At 42.6% G+C, this 27971-nt stretch overlaps 1 protein-coding gene and 1 long non-coding RNA gene across 5 annotated transcripts; one reads left to right on the top strand and one right to left on the bottom strand.

Annotated features, from left to right (window-relative positions):
• The first annotated feature begins 92 nt into the window (after positions 1 to 92).
• On the top strand, positions 93 to 27678 carry zhx2a (zinc fingers and homeoboxes 2a). 4 transcript variants are annotated; one of them, XM_026183585.2, is made up of 14 exons: positions 116 to 535; positions 12504 to 12664; positions 16197 to 16676; positions 16890 to 17606; positions 18198 to 18410; positions 18565 to 18828; positions 18964 to 19179; positions 19570 to 19654; positions 20515 to 20700; positions 22537 to 22940; positions 24489 to 24735; positions 24869 to 25025; positions 25380 to 25499; positions 26096 to 27678. In XM_026183585.2, the coding sequence occupies exons 3-13, from the start codon at positions 16578 to 16580 to the stop codon at positions 25495 to 25497; spliced, it is 2706 nt and encodes a 901-aa protein (XP_026039370.2). In that variant the 5' UTR covers positions 116 to 535; positions 12504 to 12664; positions 16197 to 16577; the 3' UTR covers positions 25498 to 25499; positions 26096 to 27678. The 4 variants fall into 4 exon arrangements, with proteins under 4 accessions (XP_026039367.2, XP_080163950.1, XP_026039370.2 ...); XM_026183583.2 differs by lacking the exon at positions 12504 to 12664 and adding an exon at positions 2098 to 2150; XM_026183582.2 differs by lacking the exon at positions 12504 to 12664 and having other exon boundaries at positions 93 to 535.
• On the bottom strand, positions 3594 to 5725 carry LOC145431762 (uncharacterized). Its single transcript, XR_013912058.1, has 2 exons — positions 5301 to 5725; positions 3594 to 5185 (listed from the first exon to the last, which is right to left on the bottom strand). It is a non-coding gene; the product is annotated as an uncharacterized LOC145431762 (long non-coding RNA).
• Positions 27679 to 27971: the final 293 nt, after the last annotated feature.

The following is a 27971-nucleotide window of genomic DNA, read 5'->3' as shown; positions in this document are numbered from 1 at the left end:
CACGTTGCATACAGGGAGATACTGGAGTGGGCGTGGTAACAGGCGGGGGGCGGGACTTTAAGGGCCGCAAAAGCCCACCCCCTGAGCTTCTTAAATATTCAATTAGCTCCGAGCAGAGAGGCAGGCATCAGCACGGGGGGAAACTTGACGGCAAGAAGACTCGGTTCATTCATTTTTGGAGCAGCGGGACTGCTTCATGGAGACACTAGCACTCCTGTTGTGTTCCCGGAGAGTTGTTTCACTTTCTCCGGCCTGCCGTTAAACTTTTCACGGCCGTAACACCATGGACCCGCTGTGGACGGGCACCGGCGCTTCGGTACGGCATGCAAATACGTACTCTGACGTCGGCGATCATGTGGCTTTTGGCGTAGATCCTCCTTGTGATCGCCAATTTTTTCTTTCCTGTCGCCTGTTGTCTGCTCGGTTATCGAGCCGCCGAGAGAGTGTTTGAAACAGATTCGGCGTGTTTGTCGGCTCTCCAGCGGCTCTGGGATTGTACCGCACTACCTGAGCGTCGCGCCAAAACGGTGGGCAGGTAAGAAATGGAGAAACTCTTCTTCGTGTTTTTTTTCTCTCCCTCATCTCCCTCCTTCTCCCCACGGCTCCCCCCTCGAAAAGTCTCTCAAGTTAAAACTGCGTGTAGTTGTTTGTTTGCGCCCCTCTCGCGGCTCGTTCGGGCTTAGCGTGGTTCCCAAAACACCCACGCGCCTCTGGATAAATATTTTAACTTGTCTGGCCGCGTGAACTTTGCCTGCCCCTGCCGTTTCCACCTGCGTGCTCTCGCAACGTTTCCCGACAACTTCTTAATTGGACGTTTTCGCCTCCTCCGCGTTTCAAGTTGTGTGTTCGGTGTGTTGTGTGACCGTGGCGGGGGAAGGCAGACGGGAGGAACATCGTGCCTACTTTTCCTCCTCCCCGTGTCGACATAACCAGCAAAACATGGCCGTCCTTTGCCGACATGTTGTTACGTCGATGGCGAGAGGGGGAACATTTGGGGAGAGTATTTTTTTTTTTTCCTCCCTGCGCCCCTCTGTCACGTTTTCGGGCTGGCCAGAGGAAACAACCGTTGGGACTCCTTACCAGCGGCGTGCACCAGCTCGCATTCAGGCGTGCTGAGGTTTGAGTGTAACTTTTGGAGTCCGACGTTGTTTATAGACTTTGATTCGTGCGTCTCTGCGATGTAGGCGTAACGTTACCCCTGGTGATGCCTCCTCCCCTCCCGAGACCGCGGTTCTTACTGCAGGCAGGCAGTGCTGTTGCAGTGGGTCTGAAACTGCTGTAAAAGCCAGGCGTGGTTCTCTTTTATTAATAATATGAAGTTTGGTCATGAGGCCCGTGGCCCAAACTGTGAGCAGCCTCTGTAGCATTCAGCTGGGGTCAGTGCTCTCTGTCCACCAGTACGTTTTTGGAAGTAACCTGCGTGTACACACTGAGGTGACAATGCCCAAACACAAATGTTAACACATTGCCCAGTTATACATTTAGGATGTTTCCTATATTAATCGTTGTTTATTTATTTTTACACATAACAGTGCATACAGATCTGGCTCTGTCATCTTTATTACTGGATAAATACTCATTATGAACATTTGAGGTGCTTTAGGAGAGTTGGGTGATACCTCAGTCTGGCACTAAATTTCTTTACCAGCTATGCAGTAAAATGCAGTGCCGTTGGCTCTGTTAGCGCTTCATTCATGTGGGCAGTCATCATTATTATTTTCCATGCAGCACATGGGAAAAATCATTAATGTGGGTGACTGTTAAATGTTCTTATTTACCAAATAACAGACCGAGGTGTTTGTAATAAGGAAAATTAATGGTGACGTTCAGTTACAGCAGTCTGCAGCAACTGCCAGTGGCACTTGTGGTTTGATTATCAGTGCGCAGATTAAATATAAAGCCACACTGCAAATACTGTCTATAATAATTAAAAGTGCACGTATAGTCGGCATGGTCACTCCCTACAAGTGAAAAAACTAGTTGGTTAAAAAAGAAAACATTCCCGCAGTTGTCTGTCTGGTGTAAATTTTTAAAATGTGTTGTTCATTTCACGCTGTTCCCTCAGCTCTACGATGACCTGATGTTTTGTGTTTCTAGGCTTTCTCTGATCAACAGCGATTCCTCCCCTCCCACCCTCTTGTGTTAAAGATGTAAGTGATTTTGATCAGAGTGCAGTTAACCCTCCTGTCAGCCGCGTTACCAGCAATTCCTCTGGGTATAAACTTGGGCTCCGCTCACTAAGCCACGCACCCTTGCTCTTTCTGTGTGAAGAGACATTTGGCTCGTGTTTTTGTTCTTCGCGTGGTTTTCCACTTGTGATCTGCCAAAATCAGAGAAGATGTTATGTAATTTGGAATGACAGCCGGATCGTTTTCATTGGTAGCTGAATAATCAGAGCGGATACCTTCTTTTCTGGATTAGAAGTACACAATCACATTTCGTTTTTTTCTCTTTTCTTTTTTTAATCGTAATTTGCTTTATTGCAGAATGGTGTAGGGAGCGTTGCTGCCAAAATTAATAAGAAACCAGAAAATTTGCTCAACAAACAGTCTGTTACAAGCCAGTAAAATCCCTATTGCCATCTGAAGTCAGGTATATGGGACAACATTACTGATTTGTTTTTACAGTTTGGCAGATGTGTTTAATCCCGTGAGAAACAGTTTTATTTATTTATTTTTAAGGGATGTGTTCTCGGTATAGCTCTAGGGATTAGCGAAATGCACAGATGTCGGTGTCCTACCTTGTCCGATGCATCAGCCATCGGTCCACCATCACAACACTGTGGAGAATTTTAGCAAACAGACAATCATTGGGTTTATTTATTAAAGCGTTATGCTGCTATAGTTTTTAAAGAACTGGCATAAAAACAAATCTGCTCTTGTTTAAAAGCTGATTTTATTTATTCTCTCCTTCCTAGCTTCCTCAACAGTCTTTCTCAATGTACTGTGACCCCTTCGAATGTCACAGCCAAAACATCCAGCTGGGAAGTGAGCTGCTCTATTTGTTCCTAGAGGCGTTTTATTCGTTTGCTCTAGTCAGATGGTGGAAAATGAACAAGACTCAGTCTGTCACAGTTATTCAAATAACGAGGGGGAAAAAAAAAATCAGAGCATCAAGAATTGTGTCAAATTATAACCGAGGAACTGAATGAAAACAAAAAGATCTTTCTGTTTGATTCACTCCCGACAGCCTGTACACAAGCTGTTCCAAATCAAAGCAAAGCCAAAAGGTGCGTTAACAGCGGGAAAAGTCAAGGCTGATGTTTTGTTTATTTAAAATAAAAAAAAAATAAAAAATTACACACACGCTGCAACCAAACTAGCTTTTAATCTTTCAACATTGTTTTTGTATTCTGACAATGAATTGAGCGCAGTCTCGTCAAATGTGACTTTTAGAGAGGACGTGTGATATCTCATTGTTGACAGTCATCAGGATTGGCACAGATGTTGTATGTGCCAATCATGCTAGCAATCTTGTGAGATTGTCAGAGTGCAAATAAGCTAATATGGAGCAGAAAGCTATCAGTTCAGGGTTTTGGGGGTTTTTTTTGTTGTTGTTTCTGTTTTTGTACGGTAATAGAGAAATTCTGTATGGTGTTTTTTTTTTTTTTTTTTTTTTTCCGATAAATGAAAGTGGACAGGCAGCTTGAGGGTTTTTTTTGTTTTTTTTTTCCCCCCTTAGGGGTCTAAGCTTCCTTGAAGGCAGAGAATGACATTAGGATTAGATAACATATTTGATCAGATTGAACTGTTCTTGGTTTTTGGATTGCTTTTCTCTTCCCAGTCCAGCTCTTGTGTAATTTGTCATACCTTCCCTTCCTTAAGTATGGTTGCTTGACAGCCACCCTTTCACTAAGACCATTCCTGATGAGACTTTAGTAAACAGTTGATGGCTCAACTGAAGCGTCAGATGCATCTGTGCATTTCATTACGTATTACATTTGCTGCCCTGGATGTTAGGCCTGCCACTTCTTTTATCCTCCAACAGAACACTACACGCCATGGAGAGACATGCAGGTTTTTGGCTAATAGCTCTTTGGGAATCATCTTGTTGGTGCAAAAATGTTATTTTGCACCTCTCAGACTTCTATCTTTGGCATATTTTTAAAAAAAAAGTAAATTCAACTAAAGAAAGGACAGAATGATGTTTTTGTGACAGGCTGCTAGTAACAAAAGAAACCTATTAAAATTGGTTATTTGATAAGTCGTCTGTTATGTTTGCACACAATAGTTCATATATCTTGAGTTGGATGCCTACTGGAATTCATAGATCAGTGTTAAATCTCTTAACAAACAAAAATCCTCTGAAGCAAATGTGGTGAATCAAGACTTTTACACAGTACTATATATAATGTGTACTTTTAAAATATACTTTCTTTTCTGCTGTTGTCAGCATTTGAAGTAAGCAACAGGTTTCCACATTAACCCCGGGCAGATTGTTGTAGTTTGTTTAACTCAAACAATAATCTGAAGCACGATAACATCAGAGCCTGTTCAATTTACAGTGACAGTTTGGAGGGTGTAATGATGGGAAATTTGTGTTAAAAGGGGTCATTGCCATAATGTACGCTTAGTAGCTCGATGGGCGTCTGCTTGATTTTTTATTTTTATTTTTTTACAGCCGTATGTTAACAGTGAACCATCAACCCACGTTGCTTGTTTTTTTTTGTTTTTTTTTCCCTCCAGGTTTATGCATCCGGATAGAAATAATATAAACTGCATGTGAGTGCACAAGCATCAATTTATGGTCACACATTTTTATGTTTGTCTTTAGCTCACGCTTGTATTCCACAATCTACGGCTGCTGTTTTTTAGAGACTAGCAGACCTGTCGTGGGTTTTTAACACAGACTTTTTTTTTTTTTCTTTTACACTAATTGGGAATGCATTTCCTGACCACACATCACATTTCCACATCAAACTGTGAGTCCTATAATGGCTGTCCATTCTCTTGGTGAAACACTGGAATGAGTCATCACGGGTTGGAGGATGGAGGTTGTTGCTGTCATCACGGCCTGTCGTGCTCAGCTTGGCACAGTACTGACATCACCAGCATCTACGCTGTGCTTTGTTCCAGTGTTTTCTCAGTTCAGGTCCTCCTCTCCGCTGTGCTTCCGCCGGCTTCCCAGACGTGTTGTTAGGTGACTAAGGCAACCACAGAGATGAGCTCATCACCTGTAGGTGGGGCTGAGAGGGAGGATGTGAGGAGACAACTTAGGGAAAACAAGAAATCAACACTTGTATTAGAGACGACTTGTGATGTCTGAGCTTGGTACACAAGAAGACGTTGGTTAGCACTTACCGTACTGAAAGTGATGCAGATGGACAACTGGAGCCAATGGAGACTTGAGCCTCACACGCATTTTAACCTGTAAAAGTAATTCTCCATGTTAGCATCAGGTCGATATTTCAGCTTAAAAGAGCTGCCATTCGTCAGCTCAGGACCTAGTTGAATTCCTTGAAATATTCCCCCACAGCAGAAACATTTCCAGGTAAAGCACACAAAAGGTCGCAGCGTTCTTAACCGCTGACAGTTTTACGTTTCCACTAAGGCAATCCCCATCTCTTAATGGATCACTTGATATGGTGTCGCCCGCTCGTTCTCTTGAAAATCTTATCGCCGAATAGGGGGCGGGTCACGGATAAGGAACTGAATGTACGTTTACAATGCTGGAAATTCAAACTGAATGAAGGGTGTCGAGGAGAAAACTGGTGACACGGAGAGAAAGAAGGGGTGACAAAGAAAAGAAAGGAGACACTAGAGCCAGAATGTCTAAGCAGTGTGAGAGAGAGAGAAACAAGAGACAGTCTAGCATTGAGACTGCAAGATAGGTGGGTGTGTGTGGGAGAAAACTGTGTACACTGGAACCCACCATTAATATCTGCAGTCAGTCATTTTATAAGCAGTGGATCATTGTATTTTATTAAAGTGTTCACTGCTTAATTGCCACATTGCTATTCACCAATAGGCTTAAATAAGTCTTTTTTTTCCTTGTGTAAGGATTTTACCCTCCTGTGTACATCATCCATCAGCCAGTGGTCTTGTTTCTCACAGCTTCTGCCGCAGGGTCAAACTTAAAATAAGTTGTGCTGAACAAATCCACTGGTGAAATCTGAACTTAACAACCACCACATGGAAGTTAAACAAAAAAAAAAGTTGGGTTTTATCTTCCTGCACACAGTCATGTAGACCATTTGTGCCTGAGGATGTGTACACACTGGCTTCCCTGCTACCATTAGGCTGTGTCCTCAAGAATTTCAAGTTTAAGGGAAAGGGAGAGGGTGCTTGGAGAAGAGGGAGCTTGCTAAAAGGCTTTCTGCACTGCACCACGTCAACCAGTGGAAACGCTCAGACACACCCCTTCTGCACAGCCGAGCCCAATGGGGAAAGGCTGGAGATCGTTCACAACATAAGCCACACCCACTGCAGGGAAGGCAGAGATTGACAGGTGGGAAATCCATCCGCACAGAGCATTGACTGCTCACCGAGGCTCGTGGCAAACACGAAACACTCCATTGCAAGGTAGTTTAGAGAAATGTGGAGGCAGAGTGTCCTCTGCATATTGAGGACATACTATATGCAAACATCACACCGCATTACGCTACAGTGCAATTTCACTTGGGGCAAACTTTGGACTAAAGCTTTAAAAATCCCTCTCATGTTCTGTTGTTGACCTGATTTGACCTTTGCCCTACTTAATTTGTTCCCTAAATATAACCGAATAATCACATTTTTGCCCTTCCCGGAGGGATCGGAAAAGCCTAATATAGTAAGGTTTGGCAAGTCGTTTAAGCTTTTAAAAGTGTGTGGAGTACAAGAGTTTTATCTGACGGGAGAGTGAAAAAAGAGTGCACAGCTGGGGTGGGTGTGGTTGCAGTGGATGAGTAGTGTGCAAAGAGGAACACAGAACCAATTCGCCTAAACAAAAAAAAATGTTAATGAGAGATATATTTTTAAACTTTTTTTTTTTCCCATTTGTGGTTACCCAACACCACATGTGCTATCAATTCCTTACTTCTTGTAGTTGCTGTATCAAATGAGTGCTCAATGACATTTTGGCCCTCATCATTTGGGTCGCCAGGGGAACCTCATCAACGAGTGTTCATCACAATTGTTATAACATATGTTATAATGACAACAGTCCTATAAAATGACAGGTAAAACGTTACTCTAGAAATGGCAGAGACCAAGTTTGTTTGTGTAACAATGCCTAAGACTGAGCTGATGGTTATGAAGTAAATATAAATACTGTAACTAGCTTCTACACTCTTTCAGCCTGCAGTTAACTGCTGGTATCCCAAGTCTGACTCGCAGCTGTACGCATACGTCTCGGTCATGTCAGCAAAGCTTAAGCACCAGGCTGCTCTGCTAGTAAAGTTAGCTAATGGCAAATATGATGATAGTGGAATTTACATTATTCAAGTGTCTCCTTGCCACACATTACACTAGCTTAGCAGGCCTCAGGTACTGTCCCCTGGACTAGGGTCCCAAGTAAATCCTAGTGGCAATAGCTGCCCACATGTAAGTTGTGACTGTGTACGTGTTGCACAATAGTGTTGGCTACAAGTCAGTTTCTGTCACACTTCAGGCAACACAAAATCTAAGATAGCCCACCATAGTGTGACTCATATGTTTAAGATGCATCCCATAAGAGTCCAGTAATGTGGGATCCAATGCCATACAAATATATTTATTTTTTAGGATCTAGCGCCCCCCCCCCCTTTTTTTTTCCCCAAAGACGAAACTCTTTTAAAAAAAAAAAAAAAAAAAAAAAATCAACATTGAGTTGGATTATTCACATCGCAGCTGTCGTGACACTGATTGACCTCTGCAGCATCTCTGCTCTTGGATGCAAGCACACACTCACGCACATTTTCTGTTGGTTACAGTGTTACCATAGTAACACAACCATCGGTGCAGAGTGGGTGACACTTGGATATTTTTATAGCCTGCCCTTTTGTGTGTGTGAGAGACGGTGCTCTTGTGTGTGTTCAATGAAGAGACAGGTGTGTGTGCTCGCGCAGTTTTAATGTGTGAACAAGATTAAATGGAGGACTGGATTCATGATCAAATGCAGTGTAGCCTGCTGGACGGCGTTTCCTGTGTACTGCATGGGGAACTTGTAATGAGGTCACCACAGGGATGATGAGCCTAGTTTCCTGGAGATGTCATATCAGGATTTGGTGAATTGATCTATTCTAGTAAAGAAAACTCCTGCTCAGTCCCATCAACTTTAGTAGCTTAGAGAGTACAGTAGGGCAGGTAGATTTGAAAAAAGTAGTCCTTGTACCACTATTTTAATCACGACTCCAAGATGGCACATGTAACAATAAAATGCCATTTAAGAAGCATAGGACGGGCCACATTCCCTTTTGGCAGAATCACCATTTTCATCATTAGTCTTCATACCAGCCCAGCAAAAGTAGCACTGCTCTGTTGCTATGCAGAACATACCAAGCCCTCAAACACAGTGCAGTACTTCGCTTTGCTCTAGAGGAGCCGCGTGATGAGATTTAAATTAATTCTGCGACGGTCCGAAATTCTGCTCTTCTCCCCTCCCCACATGTACACGCACACACACGCCCCAACTGGGACACGTTGTATTAATGGCGACGGTGCTTCTCCTCAACCACACAAGTGAGACGTACGCATTGTCCTCCTCACTGCAGTGGCTGACTCTTGGAACAAGCAGTCAGGAGGGAAAACTCTCAAAACAAGACGGGGAGAGAGGAGCACGCCCCATACAGCAAAGCCAAAAGAGCAGTGCGTGCAATACGTTTTAGTGATAGATGTGTGACTGAGCCATGGAGTCTTTTTTTTTTTTTTTTTCTTTCTTCCCTGTGTTAAAGTATCAGCAAAGTCGTGTCACTCTTATAGTCGGTGCAGTTGCAGTTTTTTGGTTTCTCTGCCGCCTTCTTGTCCTCTGCTTGTTATTTTAGAGCTTCAGTGTGCCCGGTTGGATTGTACTTCATGCATGGCTTCAAGTGCGGTAACCGCAGAGGTTGCCATTCATGTGCCTTTGTGACTGGATGCCTGAAAACTCTGGTACTATGTATGTGTTACAACATCAATTTCCTCAGTCGTATTTGCTCCTCTGCTAACAATGAAATCCACCAGCTGTTTAGCTCAATATTAGTTCAGGTTGTATAGAGCAATGAGTCAACGCTAACCATTTCACATTTCAGACCCAGTGTGGTCTTGCAAAAGACTCCTGATCAGTTTTTGCTTTATAACTTTGATTCATTGCAGTTTTTTAAGTTATCCATTAAAAAATGCTAACTTCTAGAAAAATAAAGCATTGCTATGAATTATTAGCAGTTTAATAGGTAGTGACAAGCTGGCATGTGGGCTTTATACTCCTGATAGGTGTTTTTGTGCGACAGAAGGCTGCCCTGCTTGACCAAAAGTCCGGCCTCTGAGACACTTTTATCCTTTACCCCACTTTGAGATTATGTTAATGACGTCCAGAAATAGGAGTTGAGTTGAGAGAGCTGCTGTGACTCATCTGCTCACTGTCGTTTCCTTCTCGCTACCGCTTGGATAGATGTCCCGCCTTATACCACTGTTATGTTTCTGTCATATTAAATCATGATGTCTGTCTTCATACATTAGACAGGCTCAGTGGTATGCAGGGTTTGTATTGATTTCCCCTGTGTCCTCCTCAGTATGTATGCCAGTGTGTATCTTACGCTGATTACTGCCTGGGATGATAAATGTATTCGCTGCCTGGCAGCATTAAAATGTTGCTTCTTCAGAAAGACTGCTCCACTAATATAATGCACCAAGCAGACAGACAGCTAGACAACGGGAAAGTACAGACAGACAGACGGCAGCCAGGCAGGCAGGCAAGGGGGCTGCCAGGCTGAGTATTCATACAAGTTTAATGAGCATCCAGACAGTCGGGAGTTTGTGACTCCAGCTCGGAGCTCACTCTGCACACAGACGCTGACTGGCTGATGAGGTTAGACACACTAACAAACAGGTGGGAGACTGAAGGTTTCACCTGGGTTGTGGCCGTAGCCAAGTTTGAGTACGGAGTGATTAACATTTTTGGTATTTGGTATGAAGTGAAAGTTGCCATGGCGAAAGCTCAGACAGCCAACTAGTTCACATTTCGTTCAGCTCTGCAGCTGAGGTGTTTAGAGCCAAGTAATCATTCTGGAAAGGCCTCATATTCTTTTCAAGGACACCTGATAATATATACATATACTTTTTTTTTTTTTAAATGCGTGAGACTTTAGAGTATCCATTAAAAAGTTTATTAAGGTATCTAGATAAACCTAGACAGTTTTTCAGCACTGTGGCTGTTAATCGTACTTGTCTTTTCCATCATTGGATTTGGGGCTCCCAAGTAGCCAGCGGGAGTGCAACCCCTCCCTCCTCTGCTGAAAATGACAGAGTAGAGAGAGGAAGAGGCTGTCTGTGCCAGTGTTTCCTCAGTGTTCACCAGTATTTACACAGGCTTTTCTCTTTGTTTGAGACAGTCCACGCACATGTTTAACTTGACTGCAACAAATCAGACTGCAGTGCGGTCTGTGTTTATGTTGTGTAATATGATGGACTTCTATCAGATTCTGAGCAGTGTCTGAGTCAAACTTGTTCTCGGCGTGTTTTTTGTTTTTGTTTTGTTTTTTAAATAAAACCGGTGACTCAGTAGTACTGACTTATGAAGCAAACTCCTCCTGATGTCATTCAGTGACTTGGTGAACATTTTTGAGAAGCTTGGAGCAGCGAGTTGAAAGCACTGAGTCATTGTTGAGGCGCGTAGAAATTGCTATAGCATACAAATACAGATGTTGCGTAAAGGAAAGCGTTTAACTTGCATCCACCCTGCTTGTGTGGGTTAAGCTCAGTGCTCCCTCTGCCCTGTTGTGCCTCAATCACCTACAGTGGGGCAAAAAAGTATTTAGTCAGCCACCGATTGTGCAAGTTCCCCCACTTAAAATGATGACAGAGGTCAGTAATTTGCACCAGAGGTACACTTCAACTGTGAGAGACAGAATGTGAAAAAAAAATCCATGAATCCACATGGTAGGATTTGTAAAGAATTTATTCGTAAATCAGGGTGGAAAATAAGTATTTGGTCAATAACAAAAATACAACTCAATACTTTGTAACATAACCTTTGTTGGCAATAACAGAGGTCAAACGTTTACTATAGGTCTTTACCAGGTTTGCACACACAGTAGCTGGTATTTTGGCCCATTCCTCCATGCAGATCTTCTCGAGAGCAGTGATGTTTTGGGGCTGTCGCCGAGCAACACGGACTTTCAACTCCCGCCACAGATTTTCTATGGGGTTGAGGTCTGGAGACTGGCTAGGCCACTCCAGGACTTTCAAATGCTTCTTACGGAGCCACTCCTTTGTTGCCCGGGCGGTGTGTTTTGGATCATTGTCATGTTGGAAGACCCAGCCTCGTTTCATCTTCAAAGTTCTCACTGATGGAAGGAGGTTTTGGCTCAAAATCTCACGATACATGGCCCCATTCATTCTGTCCTTAACACGGATCAGTCGTCCTGTCCCCTTGGCAGAAAAACAGCCCCATAGCATGATGTTTCCACCCCCATGCTTCACAGTAGGTATGGTGTTCTTGGGATGCAACTCAGTATTCTTCTTCCTCCAAACACGACGAGTTGAGTTTATACCAAAAAGTTCTACTTTGGTTTCATCTGACCACATGACATTCTCCCAATCCTCTGCTGTATCATCCATGTGATCTCTGGCAAACTTCAGACGGGCCTGGACATGCACTGGCTTCAGCAGCGGAACACGTCTGGCACTGCGGGATTTGATTCCCTGCCGTTGTAGTGTGTTACTGATGCTGACCTTTGTTACTTTGGTCCCAGCTCTCTGCAGGTCATTCACCAGGTCCCCCCGTGTGGTTCTGGGATCTTTGCTCACCGTTCTCATGATCATTTTGACCCCACGGGATGAGATCTTGCGTGGAGCCCCAGATCGAGGGAGATTATCAGTGGTCTTGTATGTCTTCCATTTTCTGATGATTGCTCCCACAGTTGATTTTTTTCACACCAAGCTGCTTGCCTATTGTAGATTCACTCTTCCCAGTCTGGTGCAGGTCTACAATACTTTTCCTGGTGTCCTTCAAAAGCTCTTTGGTCTTGGCCATGGCGGAGTTTGGAGTCTGACTGTTTGAGGCTGTGGACAGGTGTCTTTTATACAGATGATGAGTTCAAACAGGTGCCATTCATACAGGTAACGAGTGGGGGACAGAAAAGCTTCTTACAGAAGACGTTACAGGTCTGTGAGAGCCAGAGATTTTCCTTGTTTGAGGTGACCAAATACTTATTTTCTACCCTAATTTACGAATAAATTCTTTACAAATCCTACCATGTGGATTCATGGATTTTTTTTTTTTTCACATTCTGTCTCTCACAGTTGAAGTGTACCTCTGGTGCAAATTACTGACCTCTGTCATCATTTTAAGTGGGGAACTTGCACAATCGGTGGCTGACTAAATACTTTTTTGCCCCACTGTAACTGCAGAAATCCAAAAAATGCATTCAAGGCCGGTGAGGCGGCACTGGTTCAGTGGGTCATATGAAGTGGCTCTTCAGATGCAGCTGACAGATGCATCTCCCATTCTGCCCTACCAGATGTGTGCTACAGTGCTGGATTTTGGGCAAGGCCAGTGAGAGACACTGATGGTAAGTGGTGCTCTTGAGGGCTCAAATGGGTTTTGTTTTTTTTCCCACATAAAAAGCATCCCAAGGAGGTTTTAAACTGAGCCAAAAACAGAACTGCAGTATTTTTATATCCGTTTTGTTAAATGAGCTCAGCCATAGTATTTCTCTTTGTTAAATGGCCAGAAATAACATGGCATACAATAGCTCCATATTTACATAGTAGTGTAAAGACTGTCTGCCATACTGTAAGTTTGCTTACTTTGCTTTTGGATGGTGAAAAGACTGAGAACTCTCTTCAAAGTGCTGCTCATGCCTTGAAGTCAATATTCTGGAAAGTGGGTTTTCTTTTTTCTTTTTTTTTCCTTCCCACTGACTGTACCTTGACCTTCCACAATGGCTCAGAAAAATACAAGAAATGTGCCAGTGTATGGATCCAGCAGGATTGCAAATTCCCAGACTGTCAAAACACTGAGCCTGAAATTTATTTTAGTTTTTGTCTCTAAAAGCACCAAACACAGTTGGGTGGTGTGTGTGTGTATATACAGCCTCCGTCAGGATGTAGCAGCCACTTGACTACAGCTCCACAGTTGCTATAGCGACACCATGGTAATGAGTCTGCATTTTAATGATGCCTCAGTGGGTCGTTTGAGGGGATGAGATATCTCGGGACAATGAGTGGACTTGCGAATGATGGCGTGTTGAAGGGGAATCGCGCCTTTTGATTAATGTGTAGCTGATGGAGAGATCCAGGAAAAGTATGTGAGACTCTCGCATGATCGAAGTTCAGGCCTAATATTTGCAGCTGATGGATTACCCTGAAGTCACATTGTTGCTCTTGCTCTGCCCTGCATCGTACAATCATACTACTTATCGTTCTTCTGTCCAGATTAAATTGCCATGTGATGCTTCTGGGTAAATAGAAGTATGAAATATTTAAATGGTGTTGTATACGTGGGATTCATATTTGGAAGAGGTTTTCTCGTCCTCTGTGCTTATGCGGGTTGATAGAAGAGCACCGCTGCTGCATCGACTCATTTGATTTTTACTCATGTGGATATGAGTATGAAGCTTCAGCGTGAGGCCTCCAGAATATCAATAGACTTTTTCAGTCAGATAAGCTTTTCTTTTTCCTCTCTCTTCCCACTCAGTACAATATTACCCAAGAAAAGTTTCCTATTCTCTCAGTCCTTCAGCTTTTTGTAACTGCTGCTACTTTATGAAGTTCTCATTTCCACTAAAACTCAAATAAAGAAGCTCGCAGCTTTAAAAGATTTGGATCAGAAGCTGCTTTATCTCTGGTTTCTCACTCTGTTCACGCTTGGCAGCACAATCTGATTTATGAATGATTAGTCAATATTTCTCAGGACAACTTGTCTTACAGCAGCAGACCTGTCAGCTGCATATATTTGCATACCGGCCGTGTTGCCGAGTCACAGTGATGAAAGTGTGATGATTAAAAGTTTTACTCTACATAAATAGACAACACTGGAGCACTGTTGTGGAACTTAAAATAAAAATCATCTCATCTAGTTGAATATATCTGCCACTTATGAAGGCCAAGTGAAACTGACAGACTGTAACAATAGCAGGTTTGTGTGATTTAAATAAATGTTGCTTGAGTGACAGATTGGAGAACTGGACTCGTGAGCTCCTTTAGTCAGGGGATCCAGTCATGCTGTTATGGATGGCATTATACTGGCGTTGTTTGGGTCCACTGGTCTCAAACTGTCCAGAGTCTTGAGGCAGAATCGATGCTGGGACAACACCTGACAAGACCAGGTTTGTGCTCTGTTGTAGACTAAACACAGGGAGCTACAAACCCCATGGACAGAGAGCCCTTGAACCGAATGAGACTGTTGCAGGGAATAAAACACAGGTGTAATGTATAACAGCGGTCTCCAACCTTTTTTGCGCCCGACATTATTTTCACGGACCGGCCTTTAAGTGCAACAAAATAAAACTAGTACCGGTACCAAAAAAAAAGAAGATTTATTCATAACACACGTGAAAAGACCCAGGAAAACCGAGTTAACGATAAAAACGATAACAAAATAACGCTGAAAACCGATTTAAAAACCCTGAAAACCATACATTTCACACCTGAGCCTCAACTCTCACGGACCGGTACCGGTCCGAGGCCCGGGGGTTGGGGACCGCTGATGTATAGTATCTCGGATTTTCTTTTAATTTGTCACATATTTGTATTTATTCAGTTGCCATTTCAGAGAATTGCTGTTTGAGCCAATATTCATTTTTCATTAGCCACGCACAGGAAGATGTGTCTGATCAGTGAATAATTAATCCAAATTGCAGTATAGACAACCCACCCACAGGAGGTCACGAGCCAGTGTACTGCTGGTAAATTAGAGGGTTGCATGAGGTACAAAATATTTGCCAAATCAAATATGCAGATCAGAAATAATAAGATTTTCATCCTCTGTGGCAACTTTAAAAGGAAGCAGTTGAAAGAAGAAAAAATGATTATGCTGCTCAAAAAATTATAAGTAAAGGATTTCAACTTGAATATTTCATTCATCAAGACTTAATGTGGGATTTAAATATCCCTTGATCCCTTAACCCCCATACCAGTTGCAGCTGCACCCCTCTGAATGGTATCTTCCTGATAAATAGACGTCCTCTTTCTCTCCACCATTGCCATGTTTGCTCATAGGTGATCATCTGATTCTTTGTTTGAGTTTTTTTTTTTTAATATGTAGCATGCATGTTGAGTTCCCAGCGGTTGTTGAACTTGGCAGTATATGAATTAAAATGAAGAAGTACAGAGTTATGCATCAGTCTTCCAGTGTATAGTGTTGTTTGCTCTTCTAGTTTACTTCACCTAGCTTCTAAAAGGTAGTTGGCCAGAAAAGTCCAAAGCACTGTTGGACTTTTTCTGTTTCCCAGTCTTTCGAGGGCCAGCTTTGTACTGCTCTGACCACCTGTAAGCTTTCTGCTGTGCTTATGTATCAGCCACCTTTTTTACTTTGAGCCATTTTTGCTCACTGCCCAGCAGTTGGCTTTACCTCCTTTGGACAGTGGTGTGCTGCACCCCTACATGGGTCAGTTTGGTGCCAACTCAAAAATATTCATGTTTCTTCTTTCCCATGTTGGTTTTTTGTGTGTGTGTCTGTTTAAAGGGAACTGATGTTGTGGGAATGTTTATGGTTCTTACTTTGTGGTGCATTGCATATATTGTACATTATAGAAAAAACATTTTATTTTATTTTATTTTAGAGCCCAACACATTTTATTTATTGGTGTAATTCTTTAAAATCATTCCTGTGAAAAGCTGGTATGACTCATGTTATTCATATATTCCTGCGTCTTATGTAGACACATTAGGCCACACATGCCTTGCTGATATAACTGTAACATGCTGCTGTCTGCATACAAATATGTCATTCTAGCTCAGCTTTGATTTCCTTGTCTTTAAAGTTATCATAGTGTCATAGATGTGTTTTAGGAAGTAGAGTACATGCAAAGAAAAGGGAAATATATGTTTTTAAACATATATAAAAAATACACTGCTTTTTCTCTACTTTCTGCCATCTAGGTAGCATCCTATCATGCAGTCCGAGGAGATCAGCCAGCACTGGAGCTGACACTGTCAGTGAGCCCAGCCTACATGACACTACAGGAGTCCCATCTCTGCCAGACTTTCACCGCCTACTGTCCTCCTCCTTTCTCCAGCCAATAATTTTACTCTGGGGGGGGTGAGTGTTCCTCGGACTCTGATCCCAGTCTCACAAGTTGTCCGGTGCTTGCTACCTCGGGATCTATATCTGTATTCTTCTAGTAGGCAGTCCTCCTGACTGCACTTCAGCACCTTAAGAAGGTCTTTGCATACAAGTCCTGCATCCTGGAACTTCAGCCATAGCCTCCTTTATAGCATCCCTGGCCAAACACGAGCACCGGGACAAACCCATCCACCAACATGTCCAGTCGACGTAAGGCCTCCACTCCCTGTATGATCCGACCAGAGCAGACAATGGTGGAGCTGGATGATGAAGTGGAGGACTCTCAGAACATGGAGGTAGGCTCTGCCAACAGCATGTGGGTTTTCAGTATTGTTTTATTTATTTATTTTTTAATGGTGTACTTAGTTGAATTACTTTTAGTAATCCATATTTGAATAATTGTTGGGAGGAAGAATTAGATTTGTTTGGAGTTCAGTGGGCATGATTCAGATGATAAATTGATATATCCAGATTTAAAAATGTAATTCTGTTGTACCTTCTCCTGCCAGACAACAACAGAGAACCATACCCAAGGGGTGCCTATGGATAGCAGTTCAACACAACCCGAGCAATCCATGGACTTGGATGTAATGGAAAAGGCCTCTGACCCTCCTTTGGCTCCTGACAAACCAGCAGCTGAGCCACCAGACGTTTCTAAGCCTCAGCGCAGACAGCAGGGGGGATATGAGTGCAAATACTGCCCCTTTTCTACCCAGAATTTAAATACTTTCAAAGAACACGTAGACGCAAACCACCCAAATGTCATCCTTAACCCCCTGTACCTGTGTGCTGTCTGTAACTTCAACACAAAAAAGTTTGACACCCTGACGGAACACAACGAGAGGTGCCACCCAGGGGAGAGCAACTTTAAATTTAAACGTATAAAAATGAACAACCAGACAATCTTAGAACAGACGATAGAGGGGTGCAGCAACAACGCTGTCATTTACAACACTTCTGGTGCCATTTCCGGCAAAGGGGACGAACTCGGCACTGTGCCTCTGAGCAAACCCACCACAGTCAAAATCGGTAAACCAAAAATAATGACATCGGATAACAAACGGACAGACTCCCAGTTGGGAAAAATAACTGCGGATCTCACCAAGAAACCAATCACAGCTGTCAATGTGAATGGTACGGTCATCATCCCGGAGTCGACTCTCCTTAAAGCAGACGGCCTTTCTCACATCATGCCTTCCCTGCAGCGGCCTCTAAACTATACCCAGGTAGGAAAAAGTGGAGGAACAGTAAGCAGGAATTAGCTTAGCTTACCTGGACATGAGTGGAAACAACTAACTTCATTCTGTTCACATTTAAAACCTTTATTTTGAAGCAATTTTTTAAAATAAAGTCATTGTTTTAAATTATACAAGATGTAACATAATTATTAGTTAGCTTAGTAGCCTGGCTAGCTTTTTCTCCTGAAGAATTTATGCTAACTATGCTAACTCTAATTCTTGGGCTTAGCTTCATATTTAGTAGATAGTAGTTAGAGCGATATCGCTAGAACCATACAAAAGTTGGAAGATTTTGCTGTTAATGCTTTGTTACAACCATGCACTCAATAACCCAGTTAGTTTTGTGATATTTGGATAAGTGTTTATTTTGTGCAGTTTATCATTGCATGCAAAAAAACACGATCTTCATCTGCAGTCTATAAAAGCAGAATAGCTTACATGGCGAATTAAGTTTTCTGCAGGTTTCTTCCTGTTAAAATAGAGTTTTTTTTTTTTCCTTCCCACTGTCACCAAGTGCTTACTCTTAGGAGGGCATCTCATTGTTGCATTGCACTTTTTTTTTTTCTTTCTTTTTTTTAGGTGCCGAAGATTGCAGTGCCCCTCAACACAACCAAATACAACCCCACATTGGACGACAACCTGACGCTGATCTCGTCCTTCAACAAGTTCCCCTACCCAACACAGGCTGAGCTCTCGTGGCTCACCGCAGCATCAAAACATCCAGAGGAGCAGATCAAAGTCTGGTTCACCACACAGCGGCTCAAACAGGGTATCAGCTGGTCACCTGAGGAGGTAGGAGAATTGTGTTTATTTTTGTCCCGGTTTTTCACAATAAACATAAAAACAAAACATAGTAATATAAATAATAACTGTATTTAATTTACAGTCACTAAATGTACCAATCAGGTTGTGGGACATGTATAACATGTCTGTTTTTCAATGACAGGTGGAAGAAGCGAGGAAGAAAATGTTCAATGGTACAATATCCTCCGTGCCTCAGACTTTCACCGTGGTTACTCCTCAGCTCAACTCCCAATCATCTACCAACCAGTCCACCTCAAGCACGCCCTCCAAACCCATGCAGCCAGCAGCCTCTGTCCTGCAGTCCCTGCCCTGTCAGCTCCTGGGACAGACCAGCCTTGTGCTGACTCCTGTAGCCAATGGCTCTACTGTTACTTGTGCACCACTGGCACTCACAGTGGCTAACCAGGTACAAAACTCTAGGTGGAAAATGGCAGTCTTTAAGGCAGCAGAAGCAGGGGAGGGGTAAAGTTTGCCTTTGACCAAACTGTTTTAACTTGCCTTAGCTTTGAGCATGGAAAATGTTCTTTCATGATTACTGCAGGTGGCGCAGTCGCTCAAACGACCCTTAGCCTCTCCTTCGGTTGCTACAGAGAGTAAACGGCCCTCCATCATTCAGACCATCTTTGCCCCGATGGCCACATCCAAGCTGGCATCATCTAAAGTGCTGAGTTTCACCGTTGACCCCAATAAAACATCAGAGCAGCTGTCTGTGCTGAGGTCCAGCTACACACAGTGCCCTTTCCCTGAGGAAGATGAGGTAAGAATAAGCGAGTGAGAAAAGTTTTTTGTGCTACCGTGATAGGTATCACTGCTTGTATTTTCTAGTTGTTGTTTTTTCCCCAAACACCCAGGTGGTTCTTTTGTTTTTTGTTTTTTTCTTCTTCTTTTGGCTGCTCCTTTTAGTTGTTGCCACAGTGGATCTATCTGACTTATCCATAGCATCCTGATCAGTCACACTAACCCTCCATGTCCTCCTTCACTACAACCATGAATCTTTTCTGGGAAGATTCATGGATGTGGGGAAGAGGTAGTCCTCTTTGGTCTTTCCATATCCCATATCCCTGCTGTGTACATGTCCATTTCCAAACATGCAGTTGAGGGGAAAATTACTGTAGTTATTACTTTGATGTATCTTGTCATGTGGTAGATTTACAGGCTGATAGAGACCACCGGGTTATCCAGAGGAGAGATAAAGAAGTGGTTCAGTGAGCAAAGACTCCTCAATCTCAAAGGTATGTGACGTATTTAGTGCTGCAATAAGGAAACATGTGAAAAACAAGAGCACTGAAGGGCAAGTGCTATACTAAAACTTGTGTTTTATGATGTTTTTATTACAACATACTGACGTCAGTCTGTTTTTTGGGAATCCCTAATATTGACCTCTGTATTGTTTTCATAGATTATTTGTGCTCATGTCAACATTTAAATTTAGTGTAGTATTTTAATCTTTTTCATTCATTGTGAAGTCAGAATATTGTACAGGGGGGATGTTTTAAAGAGCTCAAACAGAGTGCTTATGTCCTCCAGTGACTAATACATTGCTTTAAAGTTTGGAGATGATCCAGTGGAAACTAATTCTTTTTCCTAATTCATATGACCCGTCATGAGCTTGAAGCATTGCCTACTAAAATAGTGTATTTTATTATCTTTATAAGCAATAAAAAATTACAAGATTTTATCTTTATTTTGCAGTGTCTGATTTCATTTTTCGCATTTGGTGTGACTGTGACCTGATTTTCACCTAAATTAAATTAGTTTGAGTTTCTGTTATTATCTAATATTCTACAGAATTTGAAAATGATATCTTTGAAGACTGGATACTAATCTGCTAACGGACAAGTCATTACAAACTGCCTCTTTTTGGCAAGAGAACTACATTTTTCTCTATGTGCAACAAGTACATTTAGTACTAAAAGGTGGATTTCAATGGCTACATCACCATAATTAGAAAATTATACTCTAAAGCTGGCCTTTAAGGATCGTTTCTAGGCATTGTGCTGTATCATCCAGAAATAATACTCACATGTGTTGTGTTAGAAGAATATCCTAGCATGTTTTGGTCCGTAAATATTTCTTTCTGTCGTACTTGAAGGTGTTCCTCCTCCACCTGTGCTGGTCAAAGCAGAGGTAACACCACTTCCTAAAGATGCCCCAATAAAGAAAGCGGTCCCCAGCCAGTTTCCACTGTTAGAGAGGGTGAAGGGGAAGTCGTCGGAGCAGCTGAAGGCGCTGGAGGAGAGTTTCCAGAAAAGTAGCTCTCCAACAGAGGCAGAGCTAGGTAAAGCCTGCAGCAAAGTCTCTCTCACAGGGGGGAATAGCTGTGTGCATGATAGGGAAAAGTATTTAAAAAATAAAAAACAAGGCTGTGGGTCAAGTTGGAGTGTTTTACATTAGCCTTGTCGTTTAAATTTTGCCGGGCAGTACTGCACAAACATCAGTGACGTATATCACAATAAGCCCAAGCCCAGAAAGCCCACTGCCTTGCAACACCCCTAGTTTGTAATGATGAACTCCAGTGGTTGCACAGAAAAGCTGGATGTAGCAAAATGATACAAACGCGTTTCTTCAGGAAAGTGTTGGCAAGTGTCCTGCTCATGAATATAAAACTGTCATGTTATATGTAACACCAGCTACAGGTGGAGACATCTGTCCTGTCAACTTGTGTTCTTCTGATACCTCATTAGGCCTTTTTGAGCTTCACCAGGCTTTGTTGAAAGATTAACCTACATTTTAGTTAGCTAGCATCTTTCATGACAAATCAGTGAAACCCAGGAACAAAACTTTCAAGCAGAGATGAAGAAACAAGAAGAAACATTAATGGGTGGAGTAGGGATTTATGTTATGAAGATCAAGGTCACCAGAGTTTAAATATTTCAACTGAAAGTGGTGATGAGGACCTGACCAAGTGGTCAAAATCAACAGTGAAAATTAGTCCATAGTTGATATTGGCATGTTGGTGTGGTGAGCTAGAAACATGCAGGAAGCTCTCCACCACGGTTTGGTGCCCCTGTTGAGCGCAGCAAAGGCCAGATAACATGTCCCATTTCCACCCAGGAAAAGTGAGAAAAATGAGCCGAGGGAAAGTGAACAGACACAGAGCCCAGTAAAGGAAGGACACCAGCCAGCACAACCAGGGTGCTGGGACATAACCGCGGTGGCACAATATGACCCAGCCCCACAAGGTACCCACCTGATCTCCACCGTGACTGAGGGGGGCAGACCACGGGAAAGAAAAAGAGGCCCCTATAGATCCACGTCCCACAACAACCCATACCACCCAAGGTAGAGAGCCGCAGCTCTTAGATAGGGCCTGAAAAGAAAAATGCTTTTCCATACGTCTACCAGCTGCAGGTCACCCAGTCCAAAGCTAACCTGGCAGAACCCATTGGATGCCATCCTTGGGGTGGATCCATCCCCCATCCAGCACCGAACCCGCTCTGGCCAGTGCCAGGAAATGACCTTCAACCTTCCCACCACAGCAAGACACCAGGCCAGCCCCCGCACATCACAGATCTTGCAGTAGACAGAAACATTTGAGCACTGAAGGCTTCAGCCAAAGAAGTTATCTGCAAACTTTCTAAATTTGCTGAGAAACTGATGTCATGTAATGAATGTAATTTTTCTTTTATTTCTTGGTGGTTAAACCATCTGACTCCACATTTTTTGATGTGTGCAGATCAGAGACATAGGACAGTCGCCTTGGAGATCAGGAGTTAATTATGCACAGAGCGCTCTGTGTCAGTCAAAATGTTGTGAATTACAGAACTTTTAATGTACTCGTTAAAAAGTGAAGTGGTATTAGCCAACTAGTTAGTTATGTTCTATATCATGGTCCTAAATTTAGGATGTAAATGTTAAAATTTCTTTAAGAAAAAAGTAATATTTTCTTCAGTCTTTACTAGTTCACAGCATGCGACTTAATTCCCTTCCGCCCCAGAGGAGCTACGGGCTCGTCCCTGGTGGGTGCCTGGTTGGCAGGAATAGCAGGAATATTTTTAATGAGGCCATTTTTTAAGACCCCCAGAGACAGACCAAATTCCAAGGTTTAAAAAAAAAAAAAAGAACTTAAATAAATAAAACTGTGAGCTATTGAACTCCTATTGTTCTCCTGCAGATCAGCTGGCCCAGGAGACCAGGCTGTCCAAGACAGAGGTTGACTGCTGGTTTTCGGAGCGCAGGGCACTGAGGGACAACATGGAGAAGACTTTACTCACAATGGCTGCTAAGAACACGGAGGACAGAATAGAGCGGCCGGGTGCGCTGCTTAATGGGGCTTCTCATCGAGAGCAGGACGGGAAGCCTCTCCGCTCCTCTCCGCATCCGCCTGTCCTTTCCTCCTCCTCGTCTTCCTCCCCCCCTGTGCTTGCCGCTTCCTCCCCTCGGCCTCCGACCCAACCCTCATCTGCATCGCCTCCCATCCTCACGTCATCCTGCTCCTCTTCTCCACATCCTCCCATCCTGTCAGCCTCCACGAGCCCAGCTCCCATCAGCAGCCGCTCCCTCGCCCTCCTCAGGGAGGTAAGAGTTGATAAAGACACATTTCCATTTATGCTGATTACATAGCAGAGTGTTAGAATATGCAACAGAGTATAAACATGAACTAATGTAAACCTAATTTTAGGAAAAGGTATTTTAAGTTAGTTGGTGAGATGTTAAAGAAGTGAAACATTGTGGACGGTTATCATATAGAAAAAATCTACATGATTGACTCTGTAACACACAGCAAGATAATACCGTAGATGAGTTTCACGTACGGTACTCTGCAAATTTGGAACAGAAAAATTTTCACACATAACATGCGTATATTTTTAGCACTTTGTTCACATATTATCTTCCACATGAAAACACCTAATAACATGTTGCATAACCATTAACACACACTGCACATGCCTGCTGTAAATGCTGGCAGTTGCAATAATAAAAATAAATGATAATAAATTTTATTTGTGGGCACCTTTCAACACAAAGCAACAAGAACAGTATTGAAAGGTCAGGATAACAAAAATATTAAACATAGAACATCTAAAACAGGATCATATGTAAATGAACCAAATGGGATTTCAGCTGATATTTGAACTCTGTCAAGGAGTCAAGCTGACGAAGGTGCTATCGTAACAAGTTCCAAGAAATGGGGAGCGAGTGAGCTGGGTGGACGTAATATGGTCCGTAGACTTGTTGCAGAGATCTCTACCATCTGGAGCCAATTGGTGTCCCAGAAAAGAACTCCTCAGAAAGAATGCAGTTAGAATAATCCAAATGAGGTGACTGGACTATGAACCAAGGCTTGTATGCTGTGTTGAGAAAGAAAGAAAAGGGCGAAGTCTAGAAATGTTACAAAGGTGGAAGTAAGCTGAGCACGAGACGTTACTCATGTGGGATTAGAGTGACAATCATCCACTAGAGATTACAAAAGGTTTTATTCTGGAAAGTGAGGCTTTTTGATCTTTTGATAAGAATAACTTTACTTTTATTGCCACTGATACTGAGCTGATTGACTGTCATCCAAGTGGTGATGTCCTGTAGAGGAGGTGAGGAGTGTAAGAAGTAATACTGCGTCTACAAAAGAGCTCCTTGCACATGTAACCCGCTGATTTCACCGCTGCTTGTCAAGGCTGCTGCCTTTTTCTGCTGGAAAAGGTCATGTGACTAATCGGCAAAGGACATACTGTGATTGATATTGACATCATTTCCTGTGTGCCAGCACTGCATGTGTTATCCAGGGTGGAACAAATACATTGTCATTTTGAACGCTTTATTTTGGATAATGTTATAAAGTACATAAAATATATTTACGTGTTCCTTTCAGGTGAGCATTTTTAAGTTGGCTTTTGTAGTTAGTTTTGGTTGGTTATTGGTGCTCTTTACAAATTTTTACATGTCATTTAATGTATAACACTGCATTCCAGATTTTAATAATCCATAAGCCAATTGTTAATATTTGTATGACAAGTTATTTAGTTGCTAATTGTTTAACTTGAAGCAAGAGCACAGAGGCCCAATAAAACATGTTGTTTTTGCTTTGTAATTTTTGAATTCCACGTATATCTTTGTTGCTTGCCATGACAGACGTTTTGCCGGACCCAGTGGCCATCTCCTGAGGAGTACAGTCAGCTGGAGGTGCAAACAAGTCTTGGACGCACTGACATTGTACGCTGGTTCAAGGACCACCGCTCTGCACTGAAGAACGGCGAAGCTCTCGACTGGATGGAAGGTTTCCAAGGCGTTGCAGAGAAGCAGAAAGCAAGCCAGGAACAGAACGGTCAGAGTTCTGAGAAGAACAAGTGCATTTCCTTGGAAATCAAGGCTGTAAAAGGTAAGTTTTGGAGGAGAACATAGAGTAGTGTCATTTTTTTTCTTTTCTTTACTTTTTTGTAGAGTCTGAAACTCTTTGGCTTGTTTTGGTGGTGCTTTTGCTCATTTTCCAAATTCTACATCTCTGTGTTCAGTGGACAAGGCTGTTGAGAAAGTATCTACTCCAGAACAGTCCAAACAGCCAGAGCAGGACAAAGTCCAGCGGTTGACAGACAGACTGGCAGATGGTGTGACCGACCTGAGCCGGACCAGGCCGGACCAGAACAGCTCAAATGCCACTGAAAAAGGAAGGTGAGTGAAGAAGAGGCAAAGAAAGTCTTTTATCTTCTATTGTCAGAGTCATGTTAGGCAGAACAAAAAAAAAAAAGAAGAAACTTGCTGCCAATATTTGATTTTTATTTATGTATTTATTTTAAACTCCTATCTGAGGAGTTATTTTAAGATACCTTTCCAAGAGCAGTCCAGAAGTACCGCATCATATGGACACTCTAAGCTGTGGGTGCCGAGCTACTGATTTTCATGAAGGGTTTATGCTGCATTTCTTAGAAACATCAGTGCAAAGCTTAAAGAGAAAGTCTTTTCTTTATTTCCAGTTCCCAGAAGCAGTCTGTTTGTGTTCAAACTTTCAGTCTGGTTTCTTGCCAGGTGGGTAAAGGTGACCTTGGCTGTGGGGGAGGATGGTGAAGGAGGAGCGGAAAGACAAAGGTTGCCAACTGACACGGACATTCTGACCTTGGAGCAACCGGGGAGGGTCACTGGTTGATGGTGAGTTGAACTGGGTGAAACAGCCCTTTTTATTTGTTAGCAGTGTGAGCTTAAATCTGTTGCAGTAAAAACAGAAGACTGATGTGTGAAAGCATTGCACCTTCAAAGTCTGCCACAAAGGTTTCATGGTGTCTCGCTGCCTCTCACTCATGCTGGGATATGTTCCAGTCCTCTGCAACCATCCTATAGGAAACATGGATCGTGCTAAGAGATTTATTCATGCCAAGTGAAGCTTGGCTTAAATAAATGGTGAACTGCTCCTTTTTTAAGATGCCACAGCTGCAGCCTCCGGCTATCCAGGAAGTTATTAGTGTGCAATTACCTCTGATTGGTCCTTCACAAAGATAGCAGACACCATCAATTAGCATGGAGATGGACTACATGTTCACACACAAATCATTACAGTCACAAGAAGGCAGAGCAAAGGGAGCAGATGACAATAGATTTCTGTTTCTACTGTATGTCCACAACAGCAAACTGTCATAAAAATATTGAATTCTAATCTGGGGAAGCAGATGAAACACATTTAATTTGAACACGAAAGGAAGAACTGTAACACAAGTATTGATTCAGGCTTTGTCTCTGGTTCTGTACAGTACATCACTGACTGCTGAGTCACCGACGACCTGAGATGGCCAAACATGGAAGCAGTGATGTCATTGTCTGCCTGTGATGTCATCCCAACATCCTGGGGGACTGTGGAGTTGCACCATTAAAGCACTTGATGGAAGCGTAGACCCTGACATTTAGAGGAGTGCCAAAGCTGGACTTGATGCATTGCTCTTACTACAGTGCTCGCTCTCTTTGTTTTTTGTTTTTTAAGAAAAAAAAGAGCCCTGTAAATATTTTCTGTATTACTAGAGTTTGTACAGTTTTCCTGAGAAAACGTTTTTTGTTTTTTTTGTTTTTTTTAAAGAAAAAGGCTGACTGTTGTCCCAAAAACCTGGAATGTTCGGTTTGGTTTTGTTCTTTGAGATCAAACTGTATGATATAGTCTGTCATTTGCTGAAGATCAGACGTATTTTTTGAAAATCACTACTCATTATGAGTAGACTTTGATGGCACTTGCATATTTCCCTGTGGTAGTGATAGATATTGTCATGACCGCCTGAATGAAAACTGTTAGGAACTTTTTTGTAACTTTTTGCTTGTCTTCTGCACCTTAACTCGCCCTCTGTAGAATTACAGTAGAGAAGATGGAAATCACTCAGAAGTGTCAGAGCAAAGGAAGTAGAAGGAGTGATGGTATCTTTTTGTTTTTTCTTTTGGGCAAACTGAACACAGCTACAGCTTCACCGCTGAGAGACCAGAGAATGAACACAAACAGCCACAGACCAAGACTAACCGCATTAGGGTGGATGCATGAACGCTCCGTACATCCTAAACTCTGTTATCTTTCCTCATCGGCTCGCTCCTGCGTCAGAACCCGAGGCATATCCAAGACACTGAAACAGTACAGAATGTTCACGTTCCTGATTAACTCCACCGAGCGGAGGGCGGAGTGTCTGTTCGATCGCACCGTGCTGCCTTTTCAGCTCTCTTATCAGACGTTTCCCGTCGGCCTCAGAAGTGGGCAGAGCACAGCCGGGCTGAGGATTTCAGCTTAGCGGTCCAGTGTTTTTAAAAACTTGCCTGAAAACGCCAAAAGCATATTTTTGAAAAACCTTTTAATGCATGGCACACAATAATCAAAGCTCCTTTACTTGAGCCGTGTCAGGTATCCACTTTGCTCAGCTGCGATCTGTGAGCACACCGCTGGTGATTACGTAGGTTCTTCTGATCAAAGCCAGATCGGGTTCAGCTGATTTCTGTACAGACAGACATTTGGAATGTCACAGCACCCAAAGCTGTCATGAAATACTTGCATGTACTTCAACTTTTTTTTTTCGTACTCATTTTCAAGAATGATTAAAAGAAATAAATATTTAATAATAAATATTAAATATTTGTGCAGTCAAAGAAAGTTCAGTTAACCCTCGGTTTAACAGCAGGTGTATGGCTGTGTGCTGGCTGAATGTCTGTTGCTGCTGCTACTGCTTTAGTTTCACTTTCAGTTATGTATCTGGGATACTGTAATTTTGTTTTTGTTTTTCTTTTTTGCTAGTATGAAATACAGCTTGTATTTTCATTTTCTACTTACAGTCTGCTGTAACTCAATAAAAACACAACCAACTGTAAAGCCTTCCCTTGGTCTTCCGGTGTAAATGATACACACCAAATTTAAAGCCTTTTGTGAAGGTTTGGCATTAACAGAATTTCTGCATTCAGTGCTCATAAAATGTGGTCTAATCTTCATCTAAGTCACAATTGCAAACACAGCCTGACTGTAGGGGGTTTGCATTGAAATGAACTGGGCTATCACTGTGTGGGCTGGGGGAAAGGATGTCTGTAGCTGTAGCTTGTGTACAAAGATGCGAAGGAATTTAGAAGAACCCCACCCACACCTGTTTCACTTCAATATTTCTGGAGTGT

The sequence above is a fragment of the Astatotilapia calliptera genome, chromosome 11, assembly GCF_964374335.1.
Source record: "Astatotilapia calliptera chromosome 11, fAstCal68.1, whole genome shotgun sequence".
NCBI lineage: Eukaryota > Metazoa > Chordata > Actinopteri > Cichliformes > Cichlidae > Astatotilapia > Astatotilapia calliptera.
The sequence above is the reverse complement of the archived record's forward strand: the minus strand, read 5'-3'. Positions and strand labels throughout refer to the sequence as shown.

What these genes read in the sequence shown, in the direction of transcription:
- zhx2a (XM_026183582.2), top strand. Translation starts at nt 16,578, where the DNA reads ATGTCCAGTCGACGTAAGGCCTCCACTCCCTGTATGATCCGACCAGAG. An exon ending in CTTTCCCTGAGGAAGATGAG is followed by an intron (nt 19,180 to 19,569) that starts GTAAGAATAAGC and finishes GTCATGTGGTAG; the next exon opens with ATTTACAGGCTGATAGAGAC. An exon ending in GGAAATCAAGGCTGTAAAAG is followed by an intron (nt 24,736 to 24,868) that starts GTAAGTTTTGGA and finishes CTCTGTGTTCAG; the next exon opens with TGGACAAGGCTGTTGAGAAA.